Raw genomic sequence first — 17,668 nt, 5'->3', positions numbered from 1 at the left:
CTATGGAGGGCTTTATAGTGTACAGTTATGTTGAGCCTTTTGTAATGTAGTGTCTCAGGGAAAAAGTAGAAGTTCAGGACCTGCCCCCAGTAATTCTTTCTTACTATATTTTCTTAGTTTATGGACTTGATATGTTTCTAGGTTTGAAAGTACTGCCTGCGGGGAAAATTACTCACACTGGTCAGGTTTTGTAATATATTACCAGTACTGTGAGTTTATGGGAGTATGAAACAGAATTTGCCTTAAAAAAAATTTATAGAAACCACTTGTCAGAAATTCGGTATCCTGAACACAATTCTTTGTTTTTTGGAAAGTGCTGTATTATTTATCATATAACGTAAAACCTTGTTCACATTTTGTGTAATGTGAAACGCTTTTTAAGCTACTATATCTCAAACTTGGCTTGTGCTATTAATATCACAATGCATTCAGGCAACACACGTCCTTATGTAGAAATTATTATACTCCTTGTTTGAAAACAGGAAGTAGAACATATTAAGGGAGGAAAAGAGGAGTCAGAGGATTATTAAGAAATAAGAATGTAAAGAACCTTAAAGCTAGAGTTCAGTTCATGGAAAATTCAGCGTTTGTATTCCACTAAGAGGCAATGAATATTTCTCTCTAAAGCGGTAGTAATAAATAGCCTAAAATATATTAATGTCATATATTAACATTGCTTAGTTGTAAACAAAATACTTAAGCTAAAAAATAAAATAGCATCAATAAATGAATGAATTATTTGGAGTAATTTAACTTTATCCACAAATAAATAGAAGATGGTTGCCTTGCCCAGGTGGACTGTAACAATACTGGCTTTATTAAATTTGTTAAAATGTTGATAGTGGAGTCTGGTTCTCAATAGTTAAATTAGGGTTGAAATTGAAAAGACGTGTTTTAACTAATTTGGCCTCATTCCTCCACCAGTTCTATTTACACAGGTGAATTTGAGGTTTCTGCTACACATACCTTTCCCCTGCTTCTGATTGAAGTACTTTGAATTAGTAAATTGAAACAAGACTGTGCAGATAAACTGCAGCACAAATTTGGTTGCTACAAATAGGTTTTGGCCTAAATGTTCACTGTAATGTTTGGTAGTAAAGGGGAGTTATTAATATTTTGAAAGAGTTCCTTGAGTCAGTGTTTCTCAACTTTATTAGACCCAATAAAGTCTCCCTTTTTATACAAAATAATTAGTAACACCTTCTTTGCTACCTTTAGTTTATAAGTAGTGTAACCACCTCTGGCTTTGGCCCTGAGACAAAAAAAAAAAAAGCTTTGCTCTCACTTCTGTAACAAAAAAAGACCTACACTACAAATTCATGACTTTATTGAAATCTGTTAAAGAGCTGAGTCCACAGAGCAAAACCACTGGCTGAAAATTTGAGAGACGGTGCTTACAGAGAGTAGATGTCAATTTCTATTTGCCTTCTTCAGACACAACTGGACAAAAAGCATGATGAAGGCTTGAATGCATAATCTTGCAAACTTATCCACAAACCTCCGTGGGTCTACTAGAAAAGATTGGAAAGAACCCTGGGTGTGTCTGTTGTGCAGTTTGAGAGGGAGGGGAACAGCAACAGAACTTTTTAAGAGGGTCAAGAAACTGCTGTGATTCTTCCCCTCTCTGCGTCTTCTGTGAAAAAAAGCTTTAATCTGTGAGGAGAAGGGCATCTCTGTTGGCCCCATTGGTGAACATTCAGGGTGTAGACGAGAAGTGGGAGAGAATCTTATGCCTGGAAGGGCCCTGAGCCCAAAACTGCAGCTGGGGGTGGTCAGCAGAACCAAGAATGCTACCCTCCTGAGATTCAGGAACACAGTGTTTGACTTAGCCTGAACTTTAATCAGAACATCAGACTGTATCCCCCAACCCCCACCCCCTGCCACCAAGCTAAGAAGCTTTCAATAACTAGTAACCACAAAATACTACTAGGAAAGAAACAAGATTATGCAAAGAGGCACAACACAGAGAATCAAACAGGCATTGCTCTAGTAACCATCGCCCACCAGAGACACAAACTGTTCTGCAGATATGTGAAGTCTGTAATACAGTGAGGATAACTATGGCAATAAGAGATCATAAACTAAGTCCAACTCCTAACCAGATTAACACAAACCCTTCAAAGGCTTCACAAAGAGCAGGCATGCTCATTTCCAGTCATAACAATTACCTCAGTCTCTCCTACACAACATGTCCAGCTTTTAACTAAAAATTATGAGACCCATGAAAAAGCAAAAACTCCCAAGAGAAAGAACAGTCATGATACGTTTTTTAAAAAGATAGGGTCTTAAAAACAAGAGTACTGTTTTGTAAAAGTTAAATACTATAATAATTATGGCATTTTGCCTTGAAAAAGTTTGCTTGAGGCAGTGAGCATTGGATGGAGTTGCAGTTTGTGAATTACTGTGAAGTAGTAGAAGGAAAAAAGTTATAAGATGGAGTGGAAAATTAGTAATATATATGTGAATGTATGTGGTTCATTGACCACCTGAAGTGTGTGTGTGTGTGTATTTTGTGAATTTCTACATGGCTCAGTTCAGTTGGGTACAATTTTCTGCGTTCACTTAGTGTTGGGACAAGAATCACTATAAGCAAATGGGAAATTTACATCATGCTCAAATTGTTCAGTAATACACCAATCCTGTTAAATTCACATGATCAGAAAAGCATTATAGCAGAATTGACTATATGCATTTCAGTATGTAAATAGTTAAGTATGATTATACCAAAATACACAAAGGACATGTCAGAGGCGCTTGTACCTTTACGTGGAATCATTTTGAGATTTTTTTTTTTTTTTTTTGAGACAATCTCACTCTGTCACCCAGGCTGAAGTGCGGTGGCACCATCTCGGCTCACTGCAACCTCTGTCTCCTGGGTTCAAGCGATTCTCCTGCCTCAGCCTGAGTAGCTGGGACTACAGGTGCTCGCCACCACACCCGGATGGTTTTTTTGGGTGTTTTTTTAATGTGTGTATTTTTAGTAGAGACAGGGTTTCACTATGTTGCCAGGCTGGTCTTGAACTCCTGACCTCAAGTGATCTGCCTGCCCAGGCCTCCCAAAGTGCTGGGATTACAAGCGTGAGCTACCATGCCTGGCCCATTTTGAGTTTTGACAGAAATGTTGATGGCTACAGATTTATCACATTGGTGACTCAGATACCACAATTGGGATTATTAGCATTGTCAGAAAAGAACAAGGTTAATAAAGTATAATCTCTTGATTTACATTGTAGTTACATTCCTGGAAAAATCTCTGTATATTAAAGCTTGCAAAATGTACTTGGTGAGTTATATATAAAACAGAATTAGATTCTGGGATTCATTCATTATAAATAGGTTTTTGCCTACATGACTAACCATTTGGACTTTTGGACTTTCTTTTCTTTTTTTTTGAGACCTCATTCTGTTGCCCAGGCTGGAGCACAGTGAGACGATCATAGCTCTCTGTAGCCTCAATCTCCTGGGCTCAAGCGATCCTCCCACCTTAGCCCTCCTTAGTATCTCGAACCATAGGCACGCCATGTCCAGCTAATGTTTTTAAAAATTTTTAGTAGAGACGAGGTCTCACTGTTGTCCAGGCTACTCTTGAACTCCTGAGCTCAAGCAGTCCTCCCACCTCAGCCTCTCAGAGTGCTGGGATTACAGGTGTGTACTACCACACCTGGCTCACTTAGACACTTGAAAGTCTTATGGTGCAGACAGTACTTATCTTTGGGACTGTAATATATGTCGAGTGTCTAGTCTCATCCACTAAATGCTAGTGCTCCAGTCATAGTGCCTCAGATGAGATGGCATCCTACCCCAACCACTACTTTAGTTCAAAATTTAATCAGTGGTTTTCAACATATTTTTTCTGTTTCAGCAGTGTTCACATGCTCAGCATATGCCAACTTACAACACTTCTTGTTATGTGCAGTGATTCTTAATCATAGGAACTCCTTTGAGAGTAATGAGTTAGATTTCTTTGTAAGAAATAGCTTAAGCCAATATGGTTGTGATCATCTTTGCTAATTTAAGTTAGTTACCTGTGCAAAGGTACATTTAGGTGTGGTTCAGTCAATAAAACCATATAACTTGCTAGTAATTCTTTTCAGATGCTCTTTATTCAACAGTCTATGTATGTGAGTTTTACTTGTACTTTTATGGACTACTTGTGAAGAAGAGTGAGCTTTAAAGTCAGTGGAATTTTACAGTTTAAGCACTCAAGTTGCCCTTAGAAGAACACTGCCTATTCACATATTTAGCACATGCCCAGTGGTGATATCTCTTCGCAATTGATTAGTAAGAGTTTGATATTTTGATTATCAGATAGAAAATGAAACCCCTAAAGCAATCCAAAATAATTATTTTAGCTGGGTGCACAATAATCACACCTGTAATCCCAGCACTTGGAAGGCTGAGGTGGGAGGATCACTTGAGGCCAGGAGTTCAAACCTAGCCTGAGCAACCCCGTCTCATCAAAAAATAACTAGCTGGGTTTGGTGACGTGTGCTCGGGAGGCTGAGGCTGGAGGATTGCTTGAACCCAGGAGTTCGAGATTACAGGGAGCTATGATTGTGCTGCTGCACTTCAGCCTGGGTGACAAAGGAATACCCTGTCCCTTAAAAAATTGTTTTGATGCTTTGATTTTTGCCAGCTCTAGTTGCTACAACTTAATGGAAGGATTGATAAGGTTATGAATGGAGGAGATGTTCTCTAATGTTTCATGTATTCTATAATACATTTAAATGCTTATATATGATGTTCTGACTTTTACTGTATTCCTTAATCATCTAAGGCTATGGGGTTTCTCTCCTCAAACTTCTAGTCAAGCTACATAATGTATTTTGAATGTTTATCAAATCTTAGAGCAGATAAGCCATTTTCCCCCCAAACCTTAGAGCTAATGGGCTTAATTTTAAAAGTGAAACTTTGCTTTTTTAAGATCATTTGGTAGTGTTCTGTAAACTGTAAAGCACTACAGAAGAGGTAGGAGTAATAGGGATATTTCAGAACTGAGCTAGAAATGTATGTTATTGCTATTTTGTATTGAGTGAAGGGGAAAATGTTGCAAATTAAGCTTTGGTCTTTTAGTATACAGAGAACAGTGTTTGGGTTTTCAGGATGCTTTCTGTAAAACTGTCTTCAAGTTGTATTTGTTAAAAGCTTAGGAAATTCAGTCCCGCATTATGCATTTAATGTAATGATAGGAAAAACAGCAACAAGTGAAAATATGACTGCTAAAAATTTATTTTGCCCATTTTAGGGCCTGTTTACTGTAGTAGAGCATGATTATTAAATGCCTGTTGATAAGCTGAAGAGCTTATAGAAATAGTATACTTTGTTCTTGCATAAGCCAGGTTATGCTTCAAAGATAAAATGAAATAGAAATTAAGTCTAGAAAGTTACAATAATGTGTATAAACTAAAAATAAACTAAAATAGGTAAATGATCAATAGCAATGATTTCAAAGCATTGCTTAAGTGAACATGTTTCTAGAAAAAAGCTTTCAGGTGAGTATTGTAAGGCATTTTTAAGCTTTGGAAAGGGAAGGGTCATAGTAATACATCTTTCACAGAACATTTGACTTTTTTTTAAACAACAGATAAAGTTCTGTTTTGTCAGAAATACAAATTATTCCTCTCAGGTGAAATGAGCATACATGGGATAGAAATAGAAAAGTCTCTTTTTCAATACCTAATTTATGTTGTTGAGTAGAAGAGGTTAACAAAATTAACTGCTATGGTATGTATGCTTGTTCCCTCGTCGCATTGTTTCTTCAGATTTAAGGGTTGCTTTTGAATTTTTCTTCTCTTGTATTTCTTGAATATATACCCAGTTTGTAATTGAAAGGAACCAAGTTTTTAAAAAGAATGGGGGAGATCTCAGATTATTTCAGCTATCTAATGGTAGTGAAACTAGTTAAAAGTTGATTTTGATGTGGCAGACAGTGCAAACACTTCACTTTAAAATATCTGGGCAATTATTTGAAGATATGATTATCAGATGAAATTTGATATCACCACTGGCTTTCTTATTCTTTAACAACATCTATCTTTGGAGGTATCAGGTTCTTCAGTAAGTTAAGGAAGGCTAAGATGGTAGCTGCTAAAAATCTTAATTTGTGATAGATTTATGGTTTAAGATTCCTGTTGGTATCATACATATTACGCATGTTGATTTGTTGTTCATTTAGAAGAAAATGCTTTTACCTGTACTTGAGTCACATGTTAAAATGAAGCTAAAATTTAAAAAGGGTTAAAGTTCGTATGGCAGTTTCCCCCATATACAGCACGTTCTATCTAAACAGTTTAGTGGTAGCTATTTAATGTGGGTAAAAATTAACATTCTGTTAGCCATTTATATTTTTTGCCATTTGTTTGAAACCAAACTAATCTAGTGCTATGATTTACTCAGATTTTGAATCCAGTTACAAACAAAACTAGATCCTCAAGAAGCCAATATAAAGTACTCTCTGATTAGTTATTACACTCATTGGTTATTTTTTCAAAGGGTTAGTCTTTCCATGGTTCTCCTTACTACCCCTCCCTTTTTGGTAAGATATAGCTGTAGGAAGCATTACGTTCATAAATTAATTCCTATGATGTGAATGTCTACTACATTTTAAGTGTGATTTTGGAATGTAGCATTGTTTCTATTGTAGGAGAGTTTGATCACAAAAGGCAAACTTCACAATTTTCACACAACATATTGTAAACATTTTCACCTACAGCCGGGTTGAAAGAACTTTACATTAGATACCCACATGCCCACCTCCGAGGTTTTTACGTTAACATTTTACTGTACTTGCTTTATCATAGATCTGTCCATCTTTCCCTCAATCCGTCTTATTTTTTATGCACTTCAAGACAAATTCACATTTTTAATTAATTACTTGAGGGCAGAGCTAATGATGAAAGTAAGTTCTGTTCTTGCATTTTCAGACTCAAAATGGGAAAACTGATAGCTTACCTGTTCTCTGCAAGTTGTCATATTTGTGTAAAAATTACTTCCAGTTGATCATGCTAAATACATGCTTTAAACAGGTGACTAGTCTTGATTAATGCCAATTCCTTCTTTCACTAGTGTATTTTTTCTAAGTGTATTCATTCATCCCTAGTTAAATGAGTGTTCCGTTTGCGTTTTTGCTTAACACAAGCCATGTGTATATACTTAATTTTGCTGTGTGTAAATTCTTTTGCTTATAGCTTGACCATAATCTGCTTGAGCGTCTGTAGTGTTGAGTCCCTTCATCCTGCTTTTGTTCTTAGTGTCAATTTGATGTAGGCTTCTGCTCACTGGACTCCCAAACCCTGTGGTTTTCTGTCAAAATTATGTATCTTCTAAAAGATCATTCTCATTTTAACCATAAATGATCTTAAATGGTTTGCCAGTACTACTGCCAGTAATACATTAGAGGATGCAAGAATATTGTGTTGTTCGAAAGCATGACACAGTAGTACTTATTGAGAGAGGTAAGTCTAGCCAAAGTGCCTGTGTTGCCCTGAATTTGACTTTTTAACCCATAGGACAGTTCTGTAAAAAAAAAAAAAACAGACGTTTCTTTGGTGGTATAATATTAGGATAGAGCATGAAAACAAGTGAAGCTGACTTGCAAAAATTGGAGATGCTTTCAATGTAATTTAATTACAAAAGGCATGTAAATTTGATTTTTCCTCATCAGAAAGAATTATGGGTCTTTGAGAACTTGAAACATGGAACAGAATTGCAGGAATGAAGGAGATGAAATTTAAGTGACGTTAGTTTGAGCAGATAAATTCTTGCTACAGTCTCTAAACAACTGGCAGAATGGCAAATGCCAATGATACAGCTGCTACCAAAATCACATTCAAGATCCTATTTAACTGTTTACATTTTTTAGTTGGACAGTTTATGGTTGTTTATAGCATGTGCTTATACATGACTTAACTGATATTACCTGCTTGATACTTCAGCTTCTGATACTAGAAATTCTACAGATTTTTTTCATCATAAATATTGGAAATTAATGGTTGCTTAAAAGTTTTTGCCTATAAGTGATTTTTTTGAATCACTTTTAGAGCTTATTAAATGTACAGAGGAAATATTGACTGGAGATTAAATTTATGACTTCTTTTTTCTTGAAAGTTTCTCAAGCCATAGTTAATATATAGCCATCAAACATAAATTTAAAAATACTAGGTTGGATACATGTAAGGAAACAATTCTAACAATTGAAATTTCAAATACCTAAGTGGGGAATATTAAAAATGTAGTAAATAAGATTGACTTGTAATAGTATTTTGTAGGAGTAAAGTTGAAATAAAGAGAAGCTTAAGTGTTGGGTTATAGTTGACAAGATGATTTTTAAAAATTTCATCTATCCTGATTATCTTGGTCTTTATACATATATACGTGTGTGTGTGTGTGTGTATATATATATGTATTTTTTTTTTTTTTTTTTGAGACAAGGTCTCACTCTGTTACCCAGTTTGGAGTGCAGCCCCCCAAGTAGCTGGGACTACAGGCGTGTGCCATGACACCCAGCTAATTTTTTGTATTTTTAGTGGAGACAGGGTTTTGCCACGTTGCCTAGGCTGGTCTTGAACTCCGAGACTCAAGCGATCTGCCTGCATTGGCCTGCCAAAGTGCTGGGACTACAGGCGTGAGCCACTGCACCCAGCAATATTTTTTTCTTTTTAAAAACATTTTATGGGAAACATAACTTGTAGCAATAAATAATAATGACAGTAACAATAATAAATGCCACCCTCATGTACATCATTAAGAAATATATATTGTTAATTTCGAATGGTTAAGTAAAACTGAATGCTGATTAAATCAATAGAACACTGTACTTTTGAAGGTGGAAATTCTAGGTGATATAGATTGCATACTACTAGAAGGATGGAAATTAAAAGATTGAGAGAAAATCGAGTTATTTAATAGAATTTCCCCCCAAAATGCCGTATTAGGTACAAGAGCTGGTAAGTTCTTGAAAATAAGATATAATAGAAATACTCAAAATAACTTCTTTTTTTGGGTTATCTCATTTAGTCCTCATCATAGCCCTTCGGGACAGTTATTATTCCTATTTTATAGATGTACTGTAAATCAGATAAGTTCAGAGACTTTTGTTCAAAGTTATACAGCCAGTAAATGGCAATTATAAAAATTCTCCAGCCTTACCTTGGTAATAGATTATTAAAATCACTTTAATGGAATGTTCATGTAGCTTGTTGTGCCAGTCCCTCGTTAAAGTATAGCATGTAGAATGGCAGCTCTGTAATCAGTGCCCTAGGGAGGTATTCCAGGGTCTTCCCAGATTGAGTGATACTTGACTGCTGTACTTGGAGGACCTCTAGACTTGTCTTCACTCATTTGCCAGTCATTATCTTGAAATTATTCTACCTCTCACTTTGAATGATACATAGTTGGTACGTATTTCTGATCTTTATGCATTGCCATTACCCTCATTAGTGAGTTTTCTGTGTGTCTAAAAGTATCTTCATGGTCTAAAGGGGTTAATGCAATTTCCAGACCACTTGCCATTCATTGGATGAAATGACTTTATCAAAGAGTAGTTAAGATTTTACTGAGAATGTAAAATAGATTTACCTGAAAATGTGGATGGGCTAATATTACACTGCTGGAAGATAGATCTCAGCCTCAGATCTCATTTATCTGGTTATCTTTTTGTTCATATAAAATGTATATTTAAATGGAGATGGGGGTCTTGCCATGTTGCCCAGGCTGGTCTCAAACTCCTGGACTCAAGTGATCCTCCCACCGTGGCCTCCCAAAGTGCAGGATTACAGGCATGAGCCACCAGTGCCTGGCCAATCTGGTTATTTTAAAAGCTTGATGTTGATTAGAATAATTGAACTCTCTTTAAAGAGTATCCTGAGATCATATATTGGTAGCAAATTTTTGTCATTGTATGTTTGTTTTGAACACTTTGTTAAAAAATGTCCCCAACCCCCCAGACGAAGTCCTGCTCTGTCAGCCCAGCTGGAATGCAATGGCGCCATCTCGGCTCACTGCAACCTCTGCCTCCTGGATTCAGACAATTCTGCCTCAGCCTCCCAAGTAGCTGGGATTACAGGCGTTCTCCACCACGCCTGGCTAATTTTTGTATTTTTAGTAGAGGTGGGTTTCACCATGTTAGCCAGGCTGGTCTCCAACTCCTGACCGTGTAATCTGCCCACCTCGGCCTCCCAAAGTGTCAGGATTACAGGCGTGAGCTACCACACCCAGCCAAAAAACGTTTTTTTAGCTTATACAAAGATGGAAATACTTTGAAAGTTTATTTATAGATGATAGAATATTTCAGCTTTGGAGACTTTTTTATTTCTTTTGTCCTATGTTGAATATGATAAATTGTTTTACTGCTTAAAATTGTAGATTTCAAAGTTATTTCTAACGAGTGTCCAGTCATCTGTCCAGATGAAGATAATAACTGAAACTAGTTCTGAATTATTCCAGGAATTTGCTGTCAAATGATACATCTGTAATTACATGGTCAGGGTGAATTTTTTTTTTTTTTTTTTTAATTGAGGGAAGGTACTAAAGTTTAGATTAAGAATCTAGGGTATGGAAACTAAGCAGGTTGGGCCAAAGTCTGGCCCAATCGCTTACTAGCTGTGTTACATTAGAAAAGTGATATAATTTATGTATCAGTTTTCTTGTCAGTAAAATGAGAGTCATACCTGTACTGCAGTGTTGTTACGGGGACAAAAGGAAATAAATGCATGGCAAATGCATAATGACTAACGTGATGAGTATTCAACACAAGTTGTTTACTAATTTCAGGACATGTCATAAATTTTCAGATAAGAGTCACCTTGCCTCCCCAACTTTATTAAAGGCAGTCTTTAATGGAGTTTTAAAATGGAAAAGCATTATCCTGATCTCCATTTTGAGGTTAGGCAGATGGTAATATAGCATTGAATTATCCACTATTTCTGGGGTTGACTTGGCTACTTAGTGGGGTATCTCTTCCCTCCCTTACCTCTCAGATATACCCCTACTTAAATATAACGTAGTTGAAGGCAAGCTTTTCAAATAGAGGCGCAATTTTCTTCCATAAAGAGCCCATTTTACTAGCCTTTTATGGGATGCAGAGTAAAACATCACTTGTTGCTTTCTTAAATATTAGAGACAGAAAATTAGGTGTGCAAATATTGGACACAGGAACTTGTACTTATGATAGGAACTTCCAGAGAATTGAAGTACTACTTCTTTCCTCCTACACTAGTTTTCTGTCAGCATTCTAATCTGCATCAGGAATACAATATTTATTCTAATAGTCCAGGTTGTTGGTAGTTTACGTTTATCTTAATGTGTTATATCTTCTCACGCTCCTTTTATCTATCCCAATCTAAGGACTCTCTGGAGTCTGGTACTTTCATCACCTTCCGGTTTGTAGACATTCAAAAGCCTTCTTGATGTAAAGTTGCTTAATTCATCTCCCAAAAGGTCTGTTGGAGTTATATACGTCCAAATCAGTGATACCTATGAGGTCATTCTTTAGGTGTTTTTTAAAAAAATTATTTAAAATTTTTTATTTAAAAGTTCTTACATTTCTTTTGTTATTGTGAGATGATTTTGTTCTTTTTCCCTCCTATGGGTTTATTAGGGATCTTTATTCCTTCTGGGTCATGACCTGTGTTTTTTATGGTTGTCATTTAAAAATCTTTATTTTTCTCTGCCTTTCATTTTAACTTTTAGATCCTAAATTTTATCATCCGGTCTCCACTCAACACATTTTCTTGTTTCTCAGTTTTCCCAAGATAGGCCCTTGATACAGAGTCAGTTATTCCAGTATCTTAAGTTACAGACTAGGAATACAAACCCCATTCTTCAGTGTCAGCCCTTTACCTTTTCTATCTGCCTTTCTCTTCCATTGTTCCACTCTTCAGTTATAATATATAGGGGAAAAATATCTGTATACCTATCTGTCTGTCTGTCTGTCTGTCTGTCTCCCCTTTTTGGTGAGTCTTCAGAGATACTGCCCAGGTTTCTTTTCAGCAATATCATTTACTGCAAAACATTCAGAAGGCAGGGATAATGCTTACTGGGTTTAATGAATCTTAGTTGGATGCCTTTGTCATCCCAGGTATGAAATCCAGAAACAGACAAACAAAACACCACACCAACTGTCAGGACTATATTTAGCTGTCCCTATACTCACTAGTAGGAAGACGTTAGTTGACTGTAAGAAATTTCTTCTTTGTGGTAACAATAAAAGCTTCTTTAAACTTGGTGTTGCTTGTGTTTCCTTTTGTTATTTTTCAAAGCATGAATTGCTGATGCCTTTCCAGAAGGTTTGACAAAACCCTATTTGGGAGTCCCTGTTACAGCATCAAATTTGAGGTAGATATCAGAATTGCCCATATATTTGCTCAATTTTATTCCTTCACTCAAATACTGATTTTTGAGCACCTGTTTTGTATCAGGCACTCTTGTGGCCTCTGTAGAAACAATAATGAGCTGAACAGACAAAACTACCTCTCTGGATATTCCAGTAGAATTAGGTGAATAATAAATTGCACATTCGAATGTGAAAAGTGCTATGGGGGAAAAACAGGAGTAAGAGGGAATAGAAATGTAGAGTGAGGAGGAGAGTGGTTACAATTTAAAACAAGATGGTTAGCGTCAGCGTCATTGGAAAGGTGACATTTGAACATAGATTTGAAGGAGAAAGAGGTATAAGCCATATAAATATCCAGGGGATGAGTGTTCTATGTAGAGTACAAAGGCTCTCGCTAATTGGTAATACAAAAACAAGTAGGACGAATGAAGAAAGCAATTTCAAAATAAGGGTATCTTTAAAAAAATGTTTTTACCACTCAGGTATATACCTAAGAGAAATGAAGTATGTTCACACAAAAACTTGTATATGCTTGTTCATAGTTGTATTATTCATAATAGCCAAAAGGTAGAAACAACACCCATGTCAGTCAATTGATGAATGCATAAAATAGGTATATCCATACACCAGAATATTATTTGGCAGTATGGACTAGCATAGGTAAACCCACAGTGACAAAGTAGGTTAGTGGCTGCTAGGTGCTGAGGTTGAGGTATAATGGGGGGTGACTGCTAACAGTTTCTTATTCGGGTGATGAAAGTGTTCCAGAAAATAGTGGTGATGGTTGCAGAACTCTACGTGTACTAAAAATCACCAAATTGTACACTTTTAATAAAAGTGAATTTATGGTATGTGAATTATGTCTCAAGCCATTATAAAAATGTTTTTGCCTGAAAAGTTCTTTCTAATCATATAAAAAATACTTGCTGACTTAGTATTCACAGTATAAAAAGGTATAAAGCAAGCTTAAATAATTCCAACTATTCAGTTTGTATTATTAGCACTTTTGTGTATTTTCTACAATTTTTGTTTGTTTAGAGACAGAGTCTTGCTTTGTAACCCAGTCTGGAGTGCAGTGGTGCAATCTCGGCTGACTGCAATCTCCACCTCCCGGGTTCCATGATTCTCCTGCCTCAGCCTCCCAGGTAGCTGGGATTACAGGCATCTGCCACTACGCCTGGCTGTTTTTCTGTATTTTTCGTAGAGATGGGGTTTCACCATGTTGGCCAGGTTGGTCTCGAACTCCTAACCTCAGGTGATCCACTCACCTTGGCCTCCCAAAATGCTGGGATTACAGGCGTGAGCCACCACTCGCGGTCTCTACAATATTTTTTAGAGTGCGTTTTGAACTAGCAAGGCAAGGGAGAGATAGCTAAGTCAGAAAAGAAATAACCATATTTAACTTTTATTCACGATGAAGTGATATAGTATTTTCAAAATCTATCAGTCTTTAGCAGCCAGTTCTAACAATTTATCCTGTAAAATTAGCTAAGTTTACTTTTTTTAAGTGAAATAAATGGATTCTGGATTTTATGTGCTGGGTTATAGTCAATGAATATTGTACATAATGTGGTCTCTTTGCATGTGACTGTTAGGAGGCTGATTCCACTGGTGAGTCATCATGCAGATTGAACAGTCTTGATCTGTTCTATATCCTGTTCAACCAGAGGAGTCCGTTAATCAAACCGCCGTATAAGTTTCTAAACACTTATTCTCAATTTCTGTACTTGATGTGGCTTGGAAACAACCATTCGCAGCTATGCTTTGAGTAGCACTGTTCTGGAGTATTCATAAAATGGAATACCATATAGCCTTAAAAATCATTTTCTTATAGAATAATTACATGGGGAAAGGTTAACATTCTTTGAAAACAAGTTAAGCAGTATAAATGGCAATCTTGTTTAAAAAGATTTTTCTAAATAAAGAAGGCTAAAATTACATCTTCAGATGCAAGAACAAATGATTTGCTTTCTGAACATTTAGATTTCTTACTATGGACATGTATTACTTTTATAATGAGAAAATTGTTTTATTTTTAGAGACAGAATCTCACTCTGTCACTCAGGCTGGAGTACAGTGGCAAAATCATAGCTCAGTGTAGCCTCACACTCCTGGGTTTAAGTGATCCTCCTACCTCAGCCTCAGATAATACCACACTATTCAATCGTGCTATTCAGCCCTTCTCTTCTAAAAAGTAGCTAGGAGTGTAGGCACATGCTACCATGCCCTGTTAACTTTTATTTTTTGAGAGATAAGGCCTCACTATGTTGTCTAGGCTGGTGTCAAACTCCTGGTCTCAAGCGATCCTCCCACCTCAGCCTCAGAATGGCTGGGATTACAGGCATGAGCCACTGTGCCCGCGAGAAAATTATTTTTAAATTGCCTTATTTATAGCAGGTACCCTTTGAAGTGGTAGTGTCAGCAAAATGGCCAGCACTTAGTAGCTCACCAAAAACCTTTTGGAATTGGTTTGACACTTGGAAAATGTGTTTAGGTGTCCATTGTGTGCCGTGGCATTATTTGGCAATGTCAGATTTAAAGCTTTATTTGTTTGACATTTTAAAAATTCTATACACTGGGGATGTTGGTAGGGGTCGTTTCTGGTCCTCAAGAAATGCAGTCCAGTGTGGGAGAGAGTTGGACAATCACAATATGGTGCTAAAGGTTATGATAAAGAGTTGCATACACCAGTCCTTGTCTTTAAAAACCTTATGGTCTTGGCCAGACGCGGTGGCTCACGCCTGTAATCCCAGCACTTTGGGAGGCCGAGGTGGGTGGTTCATGAGGTCAGGAGATCGAGACCATCCTGGCTACGGTGAAACCCCGTCCCTACTAAAAAAACAAAAAATTAGCCGGGCGTGATGGTGGGCGCCAATAGTCCCAGCTACTCGGGAGGCCGAGACGGGAGAATGGCGTGAACCCGGGACGCGGAGCTTGCAGTGAGCCGAGACTGCGCCACTGCACTCCAGCCGGTGAGACAGTGTGAGACTGCATTCAAAATACAAAAAATTAGTAGGGCGTGGTGGCGGGCGCCTGTAGTCCCAGCTACTGGGGAGGCTGAGGTGGGAGAAGGGCGTGAACCCGGGAGGCGGAGCTTGCAGTGAGCCGAGATCGCGCCACTGCACTCCAGCCTGGGCGACAGAGCGAGACTGTCTCAAAAATAAACAAAACTTGATGGTCTTGTAAAGGATATATGGCAGGCTGTGAAAGTGACAGATCATACTACCTTTCTTATGGGAATCTTGGGAAGGTTAAAGATATATAACATGTATCAAGTGCCCTCATATTTTTATCTTCCAGGTTTGAGCACAAAATGAACATAATTAGGGAAAATAAGGATCTGGCATGTTTCTACACAACAAAACATTCATGGAGGGGGAAGTAAGTATTCCTGTTGGTTTTATTTTTCTGTGCTTCTATAAAACTTTTTAAACATTACTCTGTTTCATAATCTTGAATAATACTGCACAACTCTAGGCTATACAGCCCTTCTCTTCTGAAAAACATGCAATTTTAAATGTAAACGCTACATTCTTTTTCTCTTTTGACATTTCCAGTTTTCAGTATCTTTCTTGGGAAGGAGTTTGGTAAGAATTAAAAGTGACAGTTAAAAGGAAAATAAACCAGTTATCCACCCTCTTGTATGCTATCAATTAATGATGAGGTTATGTAGTAGTAGCCCAGTGTTAACCCTACATTTTTGTTACCCAGAGACTAACCTGTCTGTAACCAACATTTTCATATCCGTTTGACTGTCAGAGAAAATAGGCCATTCTAGTGAAGTCTAACCATTTTTTAGGCCTTTAATGAAATTTAAAAATTGGGTTTAATCTTTTTTCTTTGGGAGGGAGCAATGGCATTTTTTAGTAGCTTACTAGTCAGACCAAAATGTAAGTGCTTCTGTTTCCTGTCTGTAAGATGGATGGTAATTCCTACCCTTCAGATTTTTGTAAGGATTAAATGAAGTGATATAGCATGTATGAAAGTTTTAAAACTATGCCTTAAATATATTGAATATTCAGTGAATGGCATCTGTTGACCATTACAAAAGTTTAGTCTTGGTCCTTTTGATCAGTAATGAGTAAAATGAGTGTGTCACACTTTTACAAATCATTGACCACATTATTCTGAATCGTGCCACAAGGTAAAATGTGATGCATGCACAAAGCCAGTAAGTGTTTTCTCAAGTTTTCATTTTTTAGTTACTAGAGTGGTAACTTCTTAGGATGAGCTCTCTAGTATTTCTAGTTTGCATTAGCAAACTGCCTATAATTTTGGAAGATTTGAGTATTTGATTTTGTTGTCTAATAGCTCAATTGTATGAACTCCTAAATTAGAATAATTGTTACCCTTGTAGAATACTTGTCTCTAATTTTTTTTCCCCCTAGTTAGTTTCAGTGAGTGAAGTCAGGGAGAAAAGTGGCATATCCAGGATAGTATGAGTCATTTTAGTTTTTTGAATCAGCCTTAGAAAAGTATATCTTTAAATGATCCTTGTTTTTTCCTCAAGTGGTAGATTACTTTGGTCATCATAATATAACTTCTGCTTTTAATGTGGTTATAACATACTGATACATTCTAAAGAACAAACTTACTGCAATGCTTTTTGCTGTGTGAGCTTGTAAGTAACTGTGATTATCAAAATTTTTGGTAATGTTAGAGTAGTGACTAAGACTTAACAATCCTCTTCTTTCCTCCTTGTAACAATTCGGAGTCCAACTGTTTGTGTGCTCTTAGCAAATTATTTTAGCCTTGAAACTTTGTTTTGTTTTTATAACAGCTTTAAGGCATAATTTCTATACTGTAAAATTCACCCTTTTAAAGTATACAATTCAGTGGATTTTAGTGTATTCATAGAGTTGTAAACCATCATCACTGTTTTGAGAACACTTTCATCACCTCGCCTTCCCTGCAAAAAACTTCCTCTAAAGACTGCGTTAGAAATCAGCAGTTAACTCCCTTTTTCCCCTTCTTTTGGCAGGCGTTAATCTGCTTCCTGTCTCTGGATTTGTCTGTTTGGAACATCTTATATAAATAGAATGATACAAAATGCTATGTTTTTGACTGTCTACTTCCATTAAGCATGTTTTCAAGGTCATCTATATTATAGCATGTCAGTACTTCATTTCATTAATGTCATATAATCTGTTGTATGGATATACTACATTTTGTTTATCCATTCATCAACTGATGGACATTTGTGGTGTTCTTACTTTTTTACTATTATGAATAATGCCACTGTGAATGTTTTCATATTTCCAGTTCTGTGTTTATACCTAAGAGTGGAATTGGTGGGTTATGTGGTAACTCTGTTTAACTTTTTGATGAACAGTCAAA

General features: G+C 36.7%; 1 protein-coding gene across 1 annotated transcript in view; it reads left to right on the top strand.

The window, feature by feature from the left end:
- The window catches only part of DNAJC13 (DnaJ heat shock protein family (Hsp40) member C13), a 119,915-nt gene that overhangs the window by 1,020 nt on the left and 101,227 nt on the right, over positions 1-17,668 (top strand). Inside the window, exon 2 of the mRNA XM_008009117.3 lies at positions 15,632-15,712. Within this exon, the coding sequence (XP_008007308.2) occupies positions 15,645-15,712 (68 nt within the window). The 5' untranslated portion in view covers positions 15,632-15,644. The remainder of the gene's footprint in view (positions 1-15,631; positions 15,713-17,668) is intronic.

This window comes from Chlorocebus sabaeus, chromosome 15 (genome assembly GCF_047675955.1).
Source record: "Chlorocebus sabaeus isolate Y175 chromosome 15, mChlSab1.0.hap1, whole genome shotgun sequence".
NCBI lineage: Eukaryota > Metazoa > Chordata > Mammalia > Primates > Cercopithecidae > Chlorocebus > Chlorocebus sabaeus.
The sequence above is the reverse complement of the archived record's forward strand: the minus strand, read 5'-3'. Positions and strand labels throughout refer to the sequence as shown.